Genomic DNA, 16,892 nt, shown 5'->3' with positions numbered 1-16,892 from the left:
AGTTAGCGAATCCCAGGAAGCGTTGGACATCTTTCTTGGTCTTAGGCTGACCCCATTCCAACACACAGCTCACTTTCCCTGGATCCATCTCTATCCCCTCTGGGGAGAGTCGGTATCCTAAGAAGTCCAAGGCAGTCAGATCAAAGCCACACTTCTCGAGCTTCGCATACAGGCTGTTCTCCCTTAGTCTCTGCAGCACTGTTTTTACATGCCGTTCGTGATCCTGTGGGTCTTTTGAAAATATCAAAATGTCGTCCAGGTAAATGATTACGTAGGAGTCTAGGAGGTCCTGGAACACCTGGTTCATGAACTTCTGGAACACTCCGGGAGAGACGGACAACCCGAATGGCATCACTAAGTATTCAAACTGACCCTGCGAGGTAAGAAAAGCAGTTTTTCACTCGTCTCCCTGTTTCATTTGCACCAGGTTGTACGCTCCTCTCAGGTCCAGCTTGGTAAAAACCTTGGCCGATCGCAACCGATCTAACAGCTCCGGAATGAGAGGCAGGGGGTAGCTGTTCGGTATGGTGATTTGATTTAATGCGCGGTAGTCATAGCACGGCCGGAGCTCTCCTCCTTTTTTCCTGACGAACAGCAAAGGCGCTGCCGCAGGTGACTGCGAGGGTCGGATGAACCCTTGCTTCAGGTTCTTCTCCAGGAACTCCCGTTGCGCCGCTCTCTACGTCTCCGTGAGTGAGTAAATTCTTCCTGCCGGGATGCTAGCACCTGGGACGAGGTCTATGGCGCAGTCGTATGGGCGATGTGGGGGTAGGATCTCCGCTTCCCGCTCATCGAACACGTCCTGGAATTCTTTATACTTGTCTGGCAACACCACTCCCACGGGGCTTTGTTCGGCCCCTGCCAGAATGGCTCCTGTTGTCGGGGGTTGGCAATTCTCATGGCAATACTGGGAAGTAAACACCACCACCGCTTCCTCCCAATGGATCTGAGGCCCATGTTTCGCCAACCACGGCATCCCCAGGATTACTGAGAAACTTGAGAGATGAGACACGTAGAACGAAATAGTCTCTGCATGCCCTGGGATTTCCATCTCCAATTCTGGAGTCGCGCGTGTCACACCCCCGGACTTCAAAGGCCTTCCGTCAATGGTCTCCACGGCTAAAGGCTTTTCCAGCTCCCAGGTGGGGATCTCATAGCGAGTCACCAACTCTGCATCTATAAAGCAAGTGGACGCCCCACTGTATATCATGGCTTCTGTCTCAAAACTTTCCCCCTTGGGCATCGTAATTCGAACAGGCAATATCAGGACCCCCCGCGAGGGGAGTTGTGTCACTGCAGGCCCTTTGATAGTAGCGGCCTCCAGCCCTCCAGCCTCTTCGAGAGCTGGGTTGTTCAGTTTCCCGACGGCTCGGGCTTCCCCACCTTCGCCCCGCAATTCCGGGCTAGATGCCCAGGTTTAGCGCAATACAGACAGAGATTCTCTCGTCTCCGCCTCTCCTTCTCCTCGTCCATCAGGCACTGTCGAACCCCTCCCAGCTGCATGGGTTCCTCTCCGCTTGGGGATGGGGGTGTCGGTCCTGGTGCGTTGCGGCTTCGGGGTGCTGGTATGGGAACAGGGTATCGAGGCGCCTCATGTTTTTTCTCCAGTCACCGTCCCTCCAGCTGGTGGTCTATCTGCAGGCATACACGGATCAGGTCTCTCAGAGTGTCTGGGGGTGTCATTCGGGCCAATTCATCTAGGATTTCTGGGCTCAGACCACTTCGGTACAAATACATGTGCGCGGGATCATTGTAGTCGGTCTCTTGGGCCAGGAGTTTGAATGTATTGGTGTAGCTCGCCACTGATCCTCTCCCCTGTCGAAGCGCACCCAGCTTCCTCGCCGCTGTCTCCTTCCTCTGGGGGTCCTGGAACATCTCTCCCATGGCGGTCTTGAACCCGGCGTATACTCCCAGTAGCGGGTCGCCCTGATTAGGTAGGGGGTTGCCCACTTTGCGGCCTCTCCTTCCAAGAGGCTAATGACGAAGGCCACCTTCGCTTCGCCCGTTGGGAAGTCCGCCCGGCGCACCTGCATGTAAAGTTCACATTGGGCCAGGAACGTGGCAAACTGATCACTCTGTCCAGCATACCTCGCGGGTAATCCTACAGGAGTCTTGACTGGAGCTGCAGCGGCACCGGGAGGTGCTGCCTGGAGCTGGACGACTGCTGCCCTCAAGGTTTGGTTGTCAGCCTGCAGGGCCGGCGTCGCGGTCCGAAGGTTCTGATTCTCTGCTTGCAGAGCTAGGAAGTTTATCTGCAGCGCCTGTAAATCCGCTTGCAACGACTCGAGGGAGATCCCTCCTGCAGCTCCCAGATCCATCTCGTATTCGGCAAGTTGCTGGGGGCTTGAGGGATCAGAAAGTGGCTCTGTCAAGCTCTTGTGCCCAGGGTGTGGCAATAACGTAACTCGAGGGTGTGATTAATTCTTTCTTTATTAAGGAAATTTCCACATTGAATTTCCTGCGCTTCATGTAAGCCTCTAATCTAACTCACTAGATTCCCTAAGTGCCTATTCCTGCAGCATTGAAAGAAAGTTGACAGAGCGAAGTTTTTCCCGCCTCCCCACCCCTTATGAAGGAGGGAGGTGGTCACGAAGCCTTGCGCTCCTTCGGAGAGATCCCCCTCCCTCCGCCTTTTTCTGTTCCTCCCTCCTTTGCCGTCTGCGAGCTCTAGGGGAGGGGGGTTCCTCTCCCTCTGAAGCACTGACGTCTCTATCCCGTGCGGGGGGGGGTCGGGTGAGTGGAAACTGGACACCGGCTTCTTTACGGGGCTGCTGGGCTGAGGAGGGGTTACGTATCCTCTTCTCTCCGACTCCTCTTCCATCTCCCCTCCCCGCTGCTCAAAAGGAGGCGTGAGAACTGGCAGGGCTGAGTCCTCGGCCGTTGGAATCCCAAGGTCTCTTACTGCAAACATCTCTCTCTCTCCCCCCTCCTCTTCACTCCCTAGTTGCAACTCCTGGAATTCTAAATCCCCCTCCCCACTCTCTCCCACCTCGTCTTCAGGATCTCGTTCCAAAGTCTCGACAGATAGCAGAAGAGCTATCATCCTTCGAGTGGGACACAGCTATAACGTCCCTGAAGGCCTCCTCCACACACCTCTCTGCCTCTCTCAGCTTTTCCAGGTCAGCCACCTTGGCCTCAAGGAAATGAAGTTGTTCCCGGAGAGCCAGGAGCTCATTGCACCAAGAGCACACCCACAACTTCTGTCCAACAGGCAGATAGTCATACATGCTGCAGGCAGTGCAAAACACTGGAAAGCCCCCACACCCCTGCTGGCTTCTTACCTGCATAGTTTTGTTTAAGGTCTATTACATTAATGGGTTGGAAACTGCGGTTTAGTTGAGGTCAAGGAACAGATGGGCAGAGTGAGGGGCCCTGGGCTCCTCGCCCTGCTGCCGAACTCGCTCTGCTGTTTAACTCGCCTTGACGCTTTGTCAGCTGGGGCTCCCTCTAGCTCGTGGAGCAGAAAAGGTGGGCATGGTCAATTAAAAACATAGAGCACACCTAGAATTTTGCTAGACTATATTTCACCTCTCATTGTTTTATCTTGTGCAAACTGAGACACTCCACATGTCCATTGGAAACTATTCTGTAGAACAGTCAGTGCCATTATTCCACAATTATTTTTGGAGCTTCTTTTTAGTGTTGCAAAGTGTTGCTGTCACATATTCACAGAAACAGAAGCAAAAGAAAATGATTTACTATAGGAAACTTCACTAAAATGGCAAAGTAAATCAACCATATTTAAAGTGACTATCTGAACAATATCAACTGTTTTAATATAGTTGCTTCCTCCCTGCTAAAACAAGATCAGCACAGCACATCTTGTTTCTATTATTTAGGCTGACTGCAGGAGTTGCCACCACTCCCCATATGCTCAGAGGCACATGTTATCAAATTCATCCAAGCTACACAGCAAGTGGATTGGATTGTGAAAGACCAACCCAAATGGTGTTTGCATTTTGACAAATCTGTAGGGTGGTACAATATCTCAGAGAGCAGGTCAGGTCTCCTGCTCCCCTGGTACATTCACTATAGTAGCCCAATTTCCCTGCTTTTTAAAGTTCGATAGAAATATCTGTTTGCTATAGGTATATTCTTAAAACGTAAGGTTTTTTTTGCCTATTAGTGAATTTCCCTGCTTTTTAGTCTGGGAGGTAAGAAATGGGATCCTGTGCAGGTTTGCTGAGAATGGATTGACCATCTGCAGGGTTATTTAGTTCAGTGGGATTTACTCCCCTGCAATCATGCTTAGAATAGGTGAAACTGACCACAGCGGATGGGGAGGGGAGGGAAGCAGGCGGAAGGAGGAGGAGGAGGGTAGTTTGATCACTTGCATATTTATTGAGTTCAGTGGGATTTACTCCCTTGCAATCATGCTTAGAATAGGTAAAACTGACCATGGGGAGGGAAGGCTGGAGTAGGCAGGGGAGGAAGAAGGAGGAAGAAGGGAGGAGGAAGGGAAAGAAGAGGGGAAGGAGGGGAAAGGCAGGTCTGATCATTTGCAGGCTTATTGAGTTCAGTGGGATTTACTCTGTGCAATCATTAACATTGCGGAATGTGAAAAATCCATGCTCGTGGCTGTAGAATGAGATAAACATTACACTACGTATTCATGAACTAGCAGTAAAATGTGGTATGGATGAAAATCTGAACAGTCAATTCTTTCCTGTATAAGCTACTGCAGCACAAATATTAAACCAGCGTTAGGGAACCTGTAGCCCTTCAGATGTTGCCACAACTCTCATCATCTCTGACCATTGGCCATTCTAGCTGGGACTGATAGAATTTTGTCAACAACATCTGGAGGGCCATAGGTTCTCCATCTCTAAGCTGAACCTGTGTAAGGCAAGCATGGCAGAGCTGTACAGGTATGTGCCACCTATCTCACAAAACCCTCAACTGCCCTTATCACACCTTTTTGCTATGGAAGTTTACAACATTAGATTTATAGGGGGGACTCTTCCCCCCTGTTTGCTTCACTCACCACTCACACACACACCAGGCATCCCAAAACACACACACCAGGCCCCAAACACACACACTTCATATACCCCTAACACACACACGGACTCCCTCTCCCACACCCAGGCACCCCGAAACACACAGGGACACACATACACACACAGGGACTCTGAAACATACATACTCGCAAATGCACCTCCCCAGACACTCGCAAATGTCACCCCCAGACACCCTATGCCTCCGTGCCTCCAGGCATTGGTGTGTGCTGGCTGCCATGGGCCTGCTAATGCTCGTCACTTGTGCCTGCACTGCATCGTTGCCATTACTGTGACCACCATTCCCCCTCGACAAACAGCCCCGCTGTATAGCTTTGCACATTGTGATTAGGCCACCTCCCCACCTAGGGCATTTACATATGTCCTGCTCAGGCTGCCGCTGCCACCATTTGCCCCCCATCCGTTCTCCCTCTGCCCAACTGCTTGTCCTGTCCCCTGGCCACTCATCTGCTCTCTCCACATCCACCCACTCTCTTTGCTCACTCAGCTGCTCACCCCACACCCACCCACTTGCCTTGCTCACCTTATACTCGGTTGCTCTGCTTGCTGTGGCCTGCCCCCCCGCCAGCTTCCCTCAGGATTATAAATACAGAATAGCTGTGTATTCACTTCGAAAATTGTGCTATTTTCCAAATGTAAGAATGGTCCTTTACCAAAGCAATTCTTTTGGAGAAGGTTGGGGTAAGTTGCGAGGACTGACGAGTAGGTTAATGTGGATGCAGGTGTGCCAATTACAGATTTATTTATTTATTAGATTTATATCCCACCCTTCCTCCCAGTAAGAACCCAGGGTGGCAATAAAAGCACTAAAAACACTTTGAAAAAAAATGGAAATTGACTGCCTTCAAGTCGATTCTGACTTATGGCGACCCTATGAAGAGGGTTTTCATGGTAAGCGGTATTCAGAGGTGGTTTACCATTGCCTCTCTCTGAGGCTGAGAGGCAGTGACTGGCCCAAGGTCACCCAGTGAGCTTCATGGCTGTGTGAGGATTTGAACCCTGGTCTCCCAGGTCATAGTCCAAGACTCTAACCACTTTAACATGTCATAAAACAGACTTTAAAATATATTAAAACATCTTTAAAACCCATTTTTTAAAAAGCTTTAAAAACATCATTAAAAAAAGATTTAAAAGCATATTAAAAAGCAATTCCAAGACAGACACAGACTGGGATAAGGTCTCCACTTAAAAGGCTTGTTGAAAGAAGAAGGTCTTCAGTAGGAGCCGAAAAGATAACAGAGATGGTGCCTGTCTAATATTTAAGGGGAGGAAATTCCAAAGGGTAGGTGCCACTGCACTAAAGGTCCATTTCCTATGTTGTGCGGAAGGACCTCCTGATAAGATGGTATCTGCAGGAGGCTCTCACCTGCAGAGCACAGTGGTTGACAGGGTATATAAGGGATAGGATGGTATTTCAGGTATCCTGGTCCCAAGCTGTAGAGGGCTTTGTACACCAAAACGAGAACCTTGAACTTGGCCTGGTCGCTAATAGGTAGCCAATGCAATTCTTTCAGCAGTGAGGTGAATACCCTGGCAATACCCTGCCCTAGTGAGCAGTCTCGCTGCCACATTTTGCACCAGCTGCAGCTTCTAGACCAACCTCAAGGGTAGCCCCACATAGAGTGCATTAAAGTAATTCAGTCTGGAGGTTACTAGTACATGGACAACAGTGGTCAGGCTATCCTGGTCCAAAAAAAGGGGCAGGAAGTTAGGATATTTAAGCTGGCTCTGCCCTAGCAGTACTGAGACTCATACTTTCTTCAAGCTGCACATGTTGGTCTGCATGGTGACTGAGAAGTGGGGCGATTTAGGGCCTATTCAGCCTGTACTGCTTCTTGGCCATGAGCAAAGTCAGCCGTGCACTTTCTTGAAGCTTGGAATGTGTTGTTGTGGGTTCCTCCATTGGTGATCCAATGAGTGGTTGGGTGCTATTGTTTCAGTGGCTGGTTTAAGCTGCAGTGATGCATTCTTGGACAGAGGGCTTGTACTTAGCATGGCTAAGTGCAATGACTGAAATCACACTTATAAATCTTGAAATGCAGAGTTTTCTGTGGAATACAATAGCAATCGAACTGGATTAACATATGCTTCCTTCTATGAAAACACGACATACATTTTAAAAGAACCTATGTATCCTGCAGTGATCAATAAAGTTAATCCATTTTTGCCTGAAGTTGTCCTGCCTTTAATTTCATTCTTTCAATCTAATAAAGTAGATTATTCATCCATTAAAGTACAGTCCCATATTTTATAATGCCATTATTCAATCGATGGTACACTTGCCACTCTCCATTTTCCTGCATATAAACTTCTAGCTGCTAACACATAGGAAAACAGTTTTACATGTTCTTGCCATAATCTTTCAGATAATTTAACAGGAAAATAACTGTGAAATATCCTTTCCAAGTTATCTTTAATTTTCCTTCAGTATTTATTTATTTATTTTTTGGGCAGACTGCTTTTCCACCACATGTGAAAAAAATTGTCCTATTCTTTTTGGCACTTTCAGTGTGACGCGATAGATTTTATTGATTTTTTTGGTATTTTTGCAAGGGTTTTTTTGCATTTTTGCAAGAATAATGTACCATCTACTCATGACTTTGAAACAGTTTTCTCTTATGCCTGAGTTTAAGGAGAACCTGTGGGCTGTTGTCTACAGGTTTTTCCCAGCAACCACTAGAATACATTTTTTTGATATTCCTTAGCCCATTTTACCAGATATTCTTTAACCGGTTCTTGCTCCGTATCATATATGAGCAATAATTGATAAACTTTCACAAATATGACTACTAATCTTTATTGTCAGCTTCTCAAATTATGTAGTTCTCGTATTCGTTTTCATGTCAAAGCGTCTTGGTGCTGGCGCAGGCTGGTGGAGGGGGCGGAACTCCAGTGAGAACCTATCACCTAGTTGCTTGGCTCCTGCGGGAGTTGGGTCCATAAGCAGATTGGAGAGAGAACCGCACTCCATATGATCCGCTCAGGGTGCATTTAAAGGAGCCCGCCCGTAGCCAGTCAGGATGAAGATTTTTCCCACCCATCCTTTCTCAGTTCAGGTTTGGTTTTGGTGTGGTTTCCTTCTGGCTATGGACTTTGTCAGTCACTGGTTGAAGGGGCTGGGAAGGAATTTTGTCCCAGGATGATTGGCCGTTCCTGCGGGTGTTTGCCTTCCCCAAAGCAGAGGGTTTATTGTTTTTTCACTGCCATAACTTCATTGGTGGAAGTTGGCATTGGGCAGGATCTATTTATGGGTAACTGGGGGTTAGCCCCCAGTTTCCCACTTAGGGGTCACCTTATGGGATGTGGGAGGCGGCCAAAATATCCAAAGCCCCAGCTCAGGGGGCCAAAGGGGAGGCAGCACCCCTGGTTGGCTTCAGCTATCACAACATCAGTCAACGCCGAGGAGGCTTCATGCCCCCCTTCACCTTTTCCCAAAGGGGTGGGGAAGCCAACCCCGTAGGTTCCCTCCCTAGTGCCTGGGCTGGGGGTTCATTTCACACAGCAATTGGGCTGTGCAATTTCAGGATCCTGTATTCTTGCCAAGTCAACCCCTTTTCATGTCACTGTAATCAATAAAGAAGTTGTGGCTTTGTTTGGCCCCATAATGGTGTTTCGTCTCATTATTTCTCTGCCTTGGGCCCCCCAGGGACACCTCATGCCTGGGCCCGCAATATGAGATCAGATTCCCCTGAAATGTCAGATCTTAGACTCTAAAACAGATTATCTTTCCACATTTGAAATCAATGGTTTTTATTCATTTATTTTATTCAAGATTGACTCTAGCAGTGAGAGGCTTAGGCTGAATACTCTCTTAAAGCAATCTCAGACTTCCAACAGGTTTCACTGTATACAGTTTTCTTTAATTGGTTGTGGTCTGGCCTTCCATTCTCCCCATAATAATACATGCAGTGATACTCTAGTTCAATTTTAGATTTTGATATCCCATCATATGGTATAGTAATATACTATTACCAAAACTGCTTCTCCCAACAGAGTGTTGTTCTTGGTAGCACCTTAAAATGTCCAGTGGTCAGGATGTCCCTGGTTATAAATAACAGTAAAAATCTGGGAACCTCATAAGATTTTCAGAGGTTCATTCAAGATATTGCAATGGACTATGGATTATTCTTTTTTAAAATATCTGCCACTGCAATATGCAGTTATTACAGTGAAAATCACAAAGAAATGTAATCAACTTATAAACAGGTGATTTGTGGGGGCCTTGTCAGAAAAAAATCTGCATCCTTAATTACCCCATTAGAGACCGTTAATTGCATAAATGTGTAAGTATGCGTTATAAGTATGCGTTAGTGGTGTCAAATTCATGAAAACAAATAACCAAGTAATTATTATGCCTTGCATTGTGCCCAGGGCCTGTCAGAGTCTATGAAAATAAAAGCAGAACCATTAGGAATACTTAACATTTGGCTTTCCATAAATGTGCATTCATATTGTAGGATGAAGTCGCCATATATATATATGTTTATTGTTAAACGCTCCTATTCATTCATACAAAGCAATATATAATCATTATAAGCCTCAAAGATCAAGTTCAAGGGTTCCCATATCTTTTTAGCTCCAGCCCTTTTTGGCTCACCTAGCTTGTCTACATGGTATTTTCTGAGCTGTGGCATTCCTGAGCCAAAAATCCAAATTCTTCACCAAAGAAATGGAAAAGATGTGCAAAGACTGACTTGTCCACATCTGATTACACACATATTTGGAAATTTTCAGAATCTGTCATGGACTAAAGGTGGGGAAAAAGAACAAGAAAAGAAGATTCATAAGCTTGGAGGGTATAGACCAAGGAAGGGGAACCTGTGACCCTCCAGGTTGTCATTGGACATCAGCCCCAGCCGGCATGGCCAATGGTCTAGAATGATGCGAGTTGGAGTCCAACAAGATTTGGAGGGCCACAGGTTCCCCATGCTTGGTGCAGACTAAGAGACAAGGAAAGTCTTAATGTTATGAGGATTATAACTCCCTCCCCCCCCCAAATACAGTACTGGATATTTTTCAGAGTCAATTTTCTATACTGCACAATAAGCAGCACATAAGTTACATACTATCCTGAATCAAAGCTATAGTAAAGTTGGGAACACAATATGGCCCTGATTATAGGAACTGTATTCATGATGATGACATTCTGTCCTCTGAGAAAAGACCTCATGGATCTCATCACTGCAGAAAAGGAACCCTTGTCTCATCTCTCCCTCTGTGCCAGTATTTCCATGCCAGCACTGTCCACGACATCTCCGCTCACTACAATCTAGTTATATGTTGACTGATATATCCTTCACAAAATGGCAACAGAAAAATAAATAAACACCAGCTACTCATTATATAAAGACAACTATTCCAAAGAATCCCTAACATTGGACACACCCTGCGTTCAGGGCTTTGGCAGCAACAGGAGTACAACAGGAAAACTGAGAGTACTGGCTTGGGAATGACATGCAAGTGCAATAGTTTTGGTGGGAAGATGTAAATTTAGTTTAATGAAGTACTTGGAATAGTTAAGGGAATAAGGCAAACAAGGGAAACTTAGGACGATCCATTTAAAAAAATAGATGCAATCTTAGTGACTCATCAACTGTTTAGTGTGCAACATTCATTTTAACTGTCAGAACAAAATTGAAGGAATTGCTTTAAAATGAGGTTTCTTACCGTTGCAGCAAGCCACATGATTTCTACATTCTTTCTTTTTTTAGCCTGAATATTTTGATGGAGATTTTCTAGTAATCCTTTTAAGTCATTCTGTTCTTGAAAATGTGGTAGGCCTGGAAAGAAGGGAAAAATAACTAGAGATAACGGTTATGCTGAGTCAAGGATTTCCTTACGTAAGAAAAGCTGCTACATTTAAAGTCTAATTTTGAATGCACAAGAATTTTCATTAAACATAGCAATGCCATCTTTTAAAGACTGATAAAACAGATTGTGCTTGTTAATATAGGTACTGCTATCTAAAGGCTTTCTTCTGAAGTGCTAAATGCATCCTCAATACCTGTACATTAAATGGCAATAGGAAATATTCCTCAGCCTGTTGCACTTCTGTTTCTTGTCTGTTATCTGCTCCTTGTGCTGCACTTTGCATAATGGCAGGATGTGCAAAGAGCAAAGCACCAAAAAGGAACAAGAGAGAGAAGAGGGACTAATAGAAAAGATCATCATCATAAAAGGATGCACAAGTTAATTTCAAGTAAATAAAAAATGCAGGTGGTAAACTTGGGCAAGTGTCACACTTCTAGGAACTACTTTTTTTTCTTAGACCCCATGATTTACTAAGCAGAGTCAGGTGCAAGAGGATCTCTCTCAGCACCTTCTGAGCCTACAAATTTGAATGGAAGCCACAGTCCTTTTACAAAAATATCCATTCCTAGCTAACTCAAGCTGATTTTATTTCAGCAGCCTAATTTTTTGGGGGGGGGGGCTTTTTGTTGCCATTGTTAAACAGTTGGGAATCAGAACCCCTTGCCTGTCTAATGCAAACTTCCCAGAGATCTACCAATGGATCCTAATCTATCCTCTGCACAACGCTGTAGTACAGGACAATGTTCTGTGTGTCATCTGTCCAAACATTATGAGGAACACTATGGGAAGGTTAGTACTAATGTAATATTGTATTGATAAGGGAGTCAAAGGTGCACTAAAAGAGGAAAAGGAGACGCAGAGAAGCAGAATGAAGTTTTTACATTTGACTTCACAGCAAAAGATGTAGGGAAGATCCCTAGGTCTGAACTAACTCTCAGGAAGAGACTCTAAGGAACTGAGGCAAACTGTGAGGACAACAGACTAGGTCCTAGACCTTGACTAGCGATGGGCTCCATTTCTGCAATAATCAGATTTGCCATCTGATTAATTATTATTTCCAATATTCTCTATCCTCGTAGAGAAAATTTTGGAGTAGCAACTCTCCACAATTTCTGATTCATTCTTCTTCTTTTCACCCTCGATTCATTTTTTAAAAAAAATTGCTTTGAAATCATCAATAGTGTGAGTGAAACTTTTATCGATCTACTCTCTACGTGAGTGCTTCAAATGTGTATTCCCTTTCACTGATGTCAATGAAGTGTTGATTGTACCTGACAGACAGAAAGCAGCAGGGGGAAATGAGGTGTTGATTGTAAGCAGCAGGGGGAAGACACTAACTTGATTATCTGCCTTAATCTGCTCTGCAAATGCACTTGGAAAGGCAATAATTAGAGTTTGGAATAAAGATCAATACCAGTGGAGACTCATGAAGAAATAGTGATTGTAATGTTGATAATTCTCTACAAAGCAAAAATAAAATAAAATCTGAGATTGGAAAAATGAAAAGATATCGGAGGAAAAAGGAATCAGATAGTTGATGATCACGAGGAGATCACACTGAAAAACAGAATGTAAAAAAGTAGAGGATGCCATCCCTAATCTTGACACATTAAAAATGGACATACTACCAGATCCAGATGGAATCAATGGGGGATTTCTTAAAGATTTTATTTATTTATTATTTGATTTATATCCCGCCCTTCCTCCCAGCAGGAGCCCAGGGCAGCAAACATCAAAACACTTTAAAAACATTTTTTTAAAAAAGCTTTTAAAACATTTTTTAAAAAGGGTTAAAAACATATTGTTTTTTTAAAAAAAATATTAAAAAGCAATTCCAACACAGACACAGACTGGGATAGGTCTCAACTTAAAAGGCTTGTTGAAAGAGGAAACTCTTCAAGAGGCGCCGAAAAGATAATAGAGATGATGGCTGCCTAATATTTAAGGGGAAGGAATTCCACAGGGTAGGTGCCACCACACTTAAGGTCCATTTCCTATGTTGTGTGGAAAGGACCTCCTGATAAGATGGTATCTGCAGGAGCCCCTCACCTGCAGAGCGCAGTGTTCGACTGGGTATATAATGGGTAAGATAGTCTTTCAGGTATCCTGATATGAAATTACTGATGTTCTAGCACAAAATATGTAACTTGTTCCTAAGATCATCTTCTGTACCTGAGAACTGGAAAGTGATCAATGCAACATGAATTTTTAAAAAGGGATCCAGAAGGGAAAATACAGACTAATATCTGTCCTGGGAAAACTGGTGGAAAGTATTAATCAAAAGAGAATTATGAAGCGTATTAAAGAATAAGTCTTGCTGAAACAGAACCAGCATGGTTTCTGCAAGGGTAAGTTTTCTCTCACTAACCTTTAAAGTTCCTTGAGAGTGTCAACAAGTATATAGATAGAGGTGATCCAGCTGACACTGTGTACTTAGACTTTCAAAAAGCTTTTAATAAAATTCCTCACCAAAGACTTCTGAGTAAACTTAGCAGTCATGAAAGGAGAGGTCCTCTTATGCAGTGGAAGATGGTCAATTGGGGCTGGTGGGACACTGTCTCACCAACCTCTGTCTTTCCTCAGCCAGCTGCACCTGCCCACACCTTACTTAAAATCATTCCAGGGGGTGACCCTGACTGTCAGCTTCCTCCTCTGCCTCCTTAGTCTCAGTGTTGCCCTTGAAGAACTGAGCAGGGTAGAGGATGGGGACAAAACTGGAATTAATTCTGTCTGTCAGTGGCCCTGGCTCCACCTACTGTTGGGCTCCCTGCCTTTTATCCCACCATTCCAAATAGGCACCAGCCACAGCTGCTCTTATGGATCAGTACCTGGGTTAAGGAACAGGAAACAGAGAGTAGGAATAAATGGACCATTCTCCCAATGGAGGGATGTAGAAAGTGGAGTCCCTCAAGGATCGAAATTGGGACCTGTGCCTTTCAACTTGTTTATAAATGTTTAGAGTTAAGGGTGAGCAATGAGATGGGCATGTTTGCGGATATCAAATGGTTAAAGGTGGTTAAAAAAGGGATTGTAAATAGCTCTAAAAGGATCTCTCCAGACTGGGTAAATGGGCAGTAAAATGGCAAACGCAAATTCAATGTAAACAAGTGTAGAGTGATGCACTTAGGGGCAACCCCCCTAATTTCACATATACACTAATGGGATCTGAACTGGCAGTAGTTTAGGTTCATTAGGTAAGTGAGCAGGAATGAAACCTTGTGGTCATGGCTCAATGAAGATGTGGACCCAGTGTGTGGCAGCTGTGAAAAAAACAAATCCACTTTAGGGATCATTAGGAAAGGGAACGCTAATAAAACTGCCAATATAATAATGCATTTATAGAAATAATCTATAGTGAAACCATACTTCAAATATTATGCACGGTTCTGGTTGTCTCATTTCAGAAATGATGCTATAGAGCTGCAAAAGTTTCAGAAAAAGTTCAACCAAAATGATCAGGGGGATGGAACAACTCCCCCATGAAGAAAGGTTACAATGGTCAGGACTTTCTAGTTGAGAGAAAGCCAAGTAAGAGGAGACATAATAGAGGCGTATAAAATTATGCATGGCATGGGAAAAGTGGATGGAGAATTTTTTTTTGCCCTCTCTCATAATACTAGTATTAGTACTGAAGGACATTAAAGCTGAGTTTTGAAAGATTCAGGACAGACAAAGAAAAGTACTGGTTCATACAATGCATAAACTATGGAATTCACTCCCAGAAGTGTAGTGATGGACACCAGCTTAGATGGCTTTAAAAGAGGATTAGACAAATTCATGGAAGATAAGGCTACCAATAGTTACCAGCAATACTGGCCATGTCCTATCTCCACAGTTGGAGGGTGCTGTTGGTCACTGTGTTGAACAGGATGTTGGACTAGAGAGGGTTTTGGTCTGATTCAACTTTCTTGTGCTATTATGCTGCTGCAGCAGCATATCAGATATATGGAGCTCTGGAAAATGTATTTGTATTTTCTCCTTCCACACCAGCTTTCTGGAGGAGAAATATATTTGTAAAATGGCATTAGGGAAATGGCTGAACTCTCCTCACTATGGCCCCTATCCAATTTGGTCATCCCCCTTTAATTTGCTTTTAAGGAGTACAGATCTCTCATATCTTGCCACATCTAGCCCTCAAAGGAAGTTCTTTTCCCATACTGATTTTTTAGAATAGGAGTACTAATAAATCACACATTCATTCCGAAATGTTGAGAATCTTACAGAGCAATCCAAATGACAAGGATCTGGTGGAAGAGGGCCAGCACAGGAGGAGCAGGAGGAAAGCCCTGCAGGATCCTCCCCCCCACTTGGGAGTCTCCCCTGGCTGAATGCCGGCTCTGTCGGGAGCCGCATGCATGAGCCAGCTGGGAAATGCTGGCTCCCACAAACAGGCCTCCGAGGAAGTAAGTGCTTCCTGTCGGCCACATTGAGAATGCTTTTATTGCGCTGACCTTTTGGCCGGCAGAGTTTCTGGATGGAATGGAACCCGGGGGTGGGATCCAAATGTGAGGGAGATGTTGCGCAAGTCCCCCCATGGCTCCACCCCCACCATGTCCCCCAAATGCCCCCTTTCCAGGGCTTCCATTGGATTCTGCTGGCCCTCTGTCTGCTGGTGGATCCCCACTGGCATGGCTCAGCCATGGTGAAGGGCTGCTGACGGCAGAGGCCACGGCATCGAACTCCCCCCGGCCCAGGGGGAAAGTCAGTTGGATTGTACCCTTCGTTTACAATCTATTTATGCCATGGCTCCATGCAAGCAGTGAATAAAGCAAACGCCTGTTCTACTGCAGTCATTTTTCTAGCTTCAGACTGAGGGTCCAATATATTGCACTTAGGTTTCCAGTGATTTCTAGATTATATATATGGTTGTTTAAAACATCAAAGTCAGAATGTAGCAAAAACTAAATAATTTTCTGATTAAGTGTCATGGTATTTTTTTTTAAGTTCAACCTGATTAGCACTAATTCCAGTGGCTGTTGAAGTTCTCAGCAAGCAAAAAGCCAGAAGCCTGTTTGGAGCATAATTACCCTGTTAGCTTCAAGGAAATGCATTCTTACTTTTATCCAGAAAATGAACTCACAAAGCACTGAGTCAAACCTGTCATGTCACAGCAAGGAGGCAATTTAAAGCACCAATAATAATGATGATGTGAATCTGGAAAAATGCTGCATTGCACTAAAAATCACCTGGTATAAATCATTTTTGCTGAATAACGACTTTTTAAAAAAAAATCTTTGTAGTCTGCTCACATTATTGTAGGTATAATCAGGATTTAGCTTGAACTAGGGCTGACCAGTGATCAAATTGTACTAGAGATGACCAGTACTCAACCCTGGAATATATTTCCAATAGAAGTAATACATGAAAAAATAGGCTGTCTCAATCCCAAGACAATCATATGGCCAGCTTTTCAAGACTGCTTTTATATGACTAAGATTCTCTTCTGTCTGGAGTCTTCCATTACCCAGACAGAACACAAATGTTTAGCAAGCATGGCATGGGAATCTTAAGTAAGACATGGAGAATCTTAGTTCAAGAAATTGAACATTATGATAAGCCACAGTTAGGCACATACAACTACTAAACTACTAATCAAACTATTGCATCTCCTGATTACTTCCAATTTCCACATATTCAGATGTATTAATCTCAAGCTCAGAAGCAAGAAGGAAAAGCAAGTAGTGTGGAATAGAATTATTAGTTATAAATTATATGGGGACTTAATATTAAAGAATGTGCTACTAAAAGGGTAAAGGTGTAGTGCGAGTCGTTTCTGACTCTTAGGGTGTCTTGTGACGTTTACTAGGCAGACCGTATATATGGGGTGGGATTGCCAGTTCCGTCCCCAGCCTTTCTTTACCCCCAAGCATATGCCGGGTACTCATTTTACCGACCATGGATGGATGGAAGGCTGAGTAGACCTCGACCCCTTTTACCAGAGATTCGACTTCCTCCTTCCGTTGGAATCGAACTCCGGCCGTGAGCAGAGCTTTGGCTGCGTTACCGTCACTTACCACTCTGCGCCACGGAGGGTCATAATATGCTACTAGAAGCACATTATAT

The 16,892-nt window shown here is 44.5% G+C and overlaps 1 protein-coding gene across 14 annotated transcripts in view; it reads right to left on the bottom strand.

The window, feature by feature from the left end:
- INPP4B (inositol polyphosphate-4-phosphatase type II B) overlaps positions 1-16,892 on the bottom strand; it is a 444,727-nt gene that overhangs the window by 52,901 nt on the left and 374,934 nt on the right. For 13 of the 14 annotated variants that reach the window (XM_061584849.1, XM_061584844.1, XM_061584845.1 and 10 more), the window contains one exon: positions 10,686-10,798. In XM_061584849.1, coding sequence (XP_061440833.1) covers positions 10,686-10,798 — 113 coding nt within the window. Of the gene's footprint in view, positions 1-9,615; positions 9,766-10,685; positions 10,799-16,892 lie in introns of all 14 variants that reach the window. The other variant, XR_009757936.1, reaches the window with a different exon arrangement.

Source organism: Rhineura floridana, chromosome 9 (assembly GCF_030035675.1).
Source record: "Rhineura floridana isolate rRhiFlo1 chromosome 9, rRhiFlo1.hap2, whole genome shotgun sequence".
NCBI classification, from domain to species: domain Eukaryota; kingdom Metazoa; phylum Chordata; class Lepidosauria; order Squamata; family Rhineuridae; genus Rhineura; species Rhineura floridana.
This window is presented reverse-complemented; position numbering and strand designations above follow the sequence as displayed.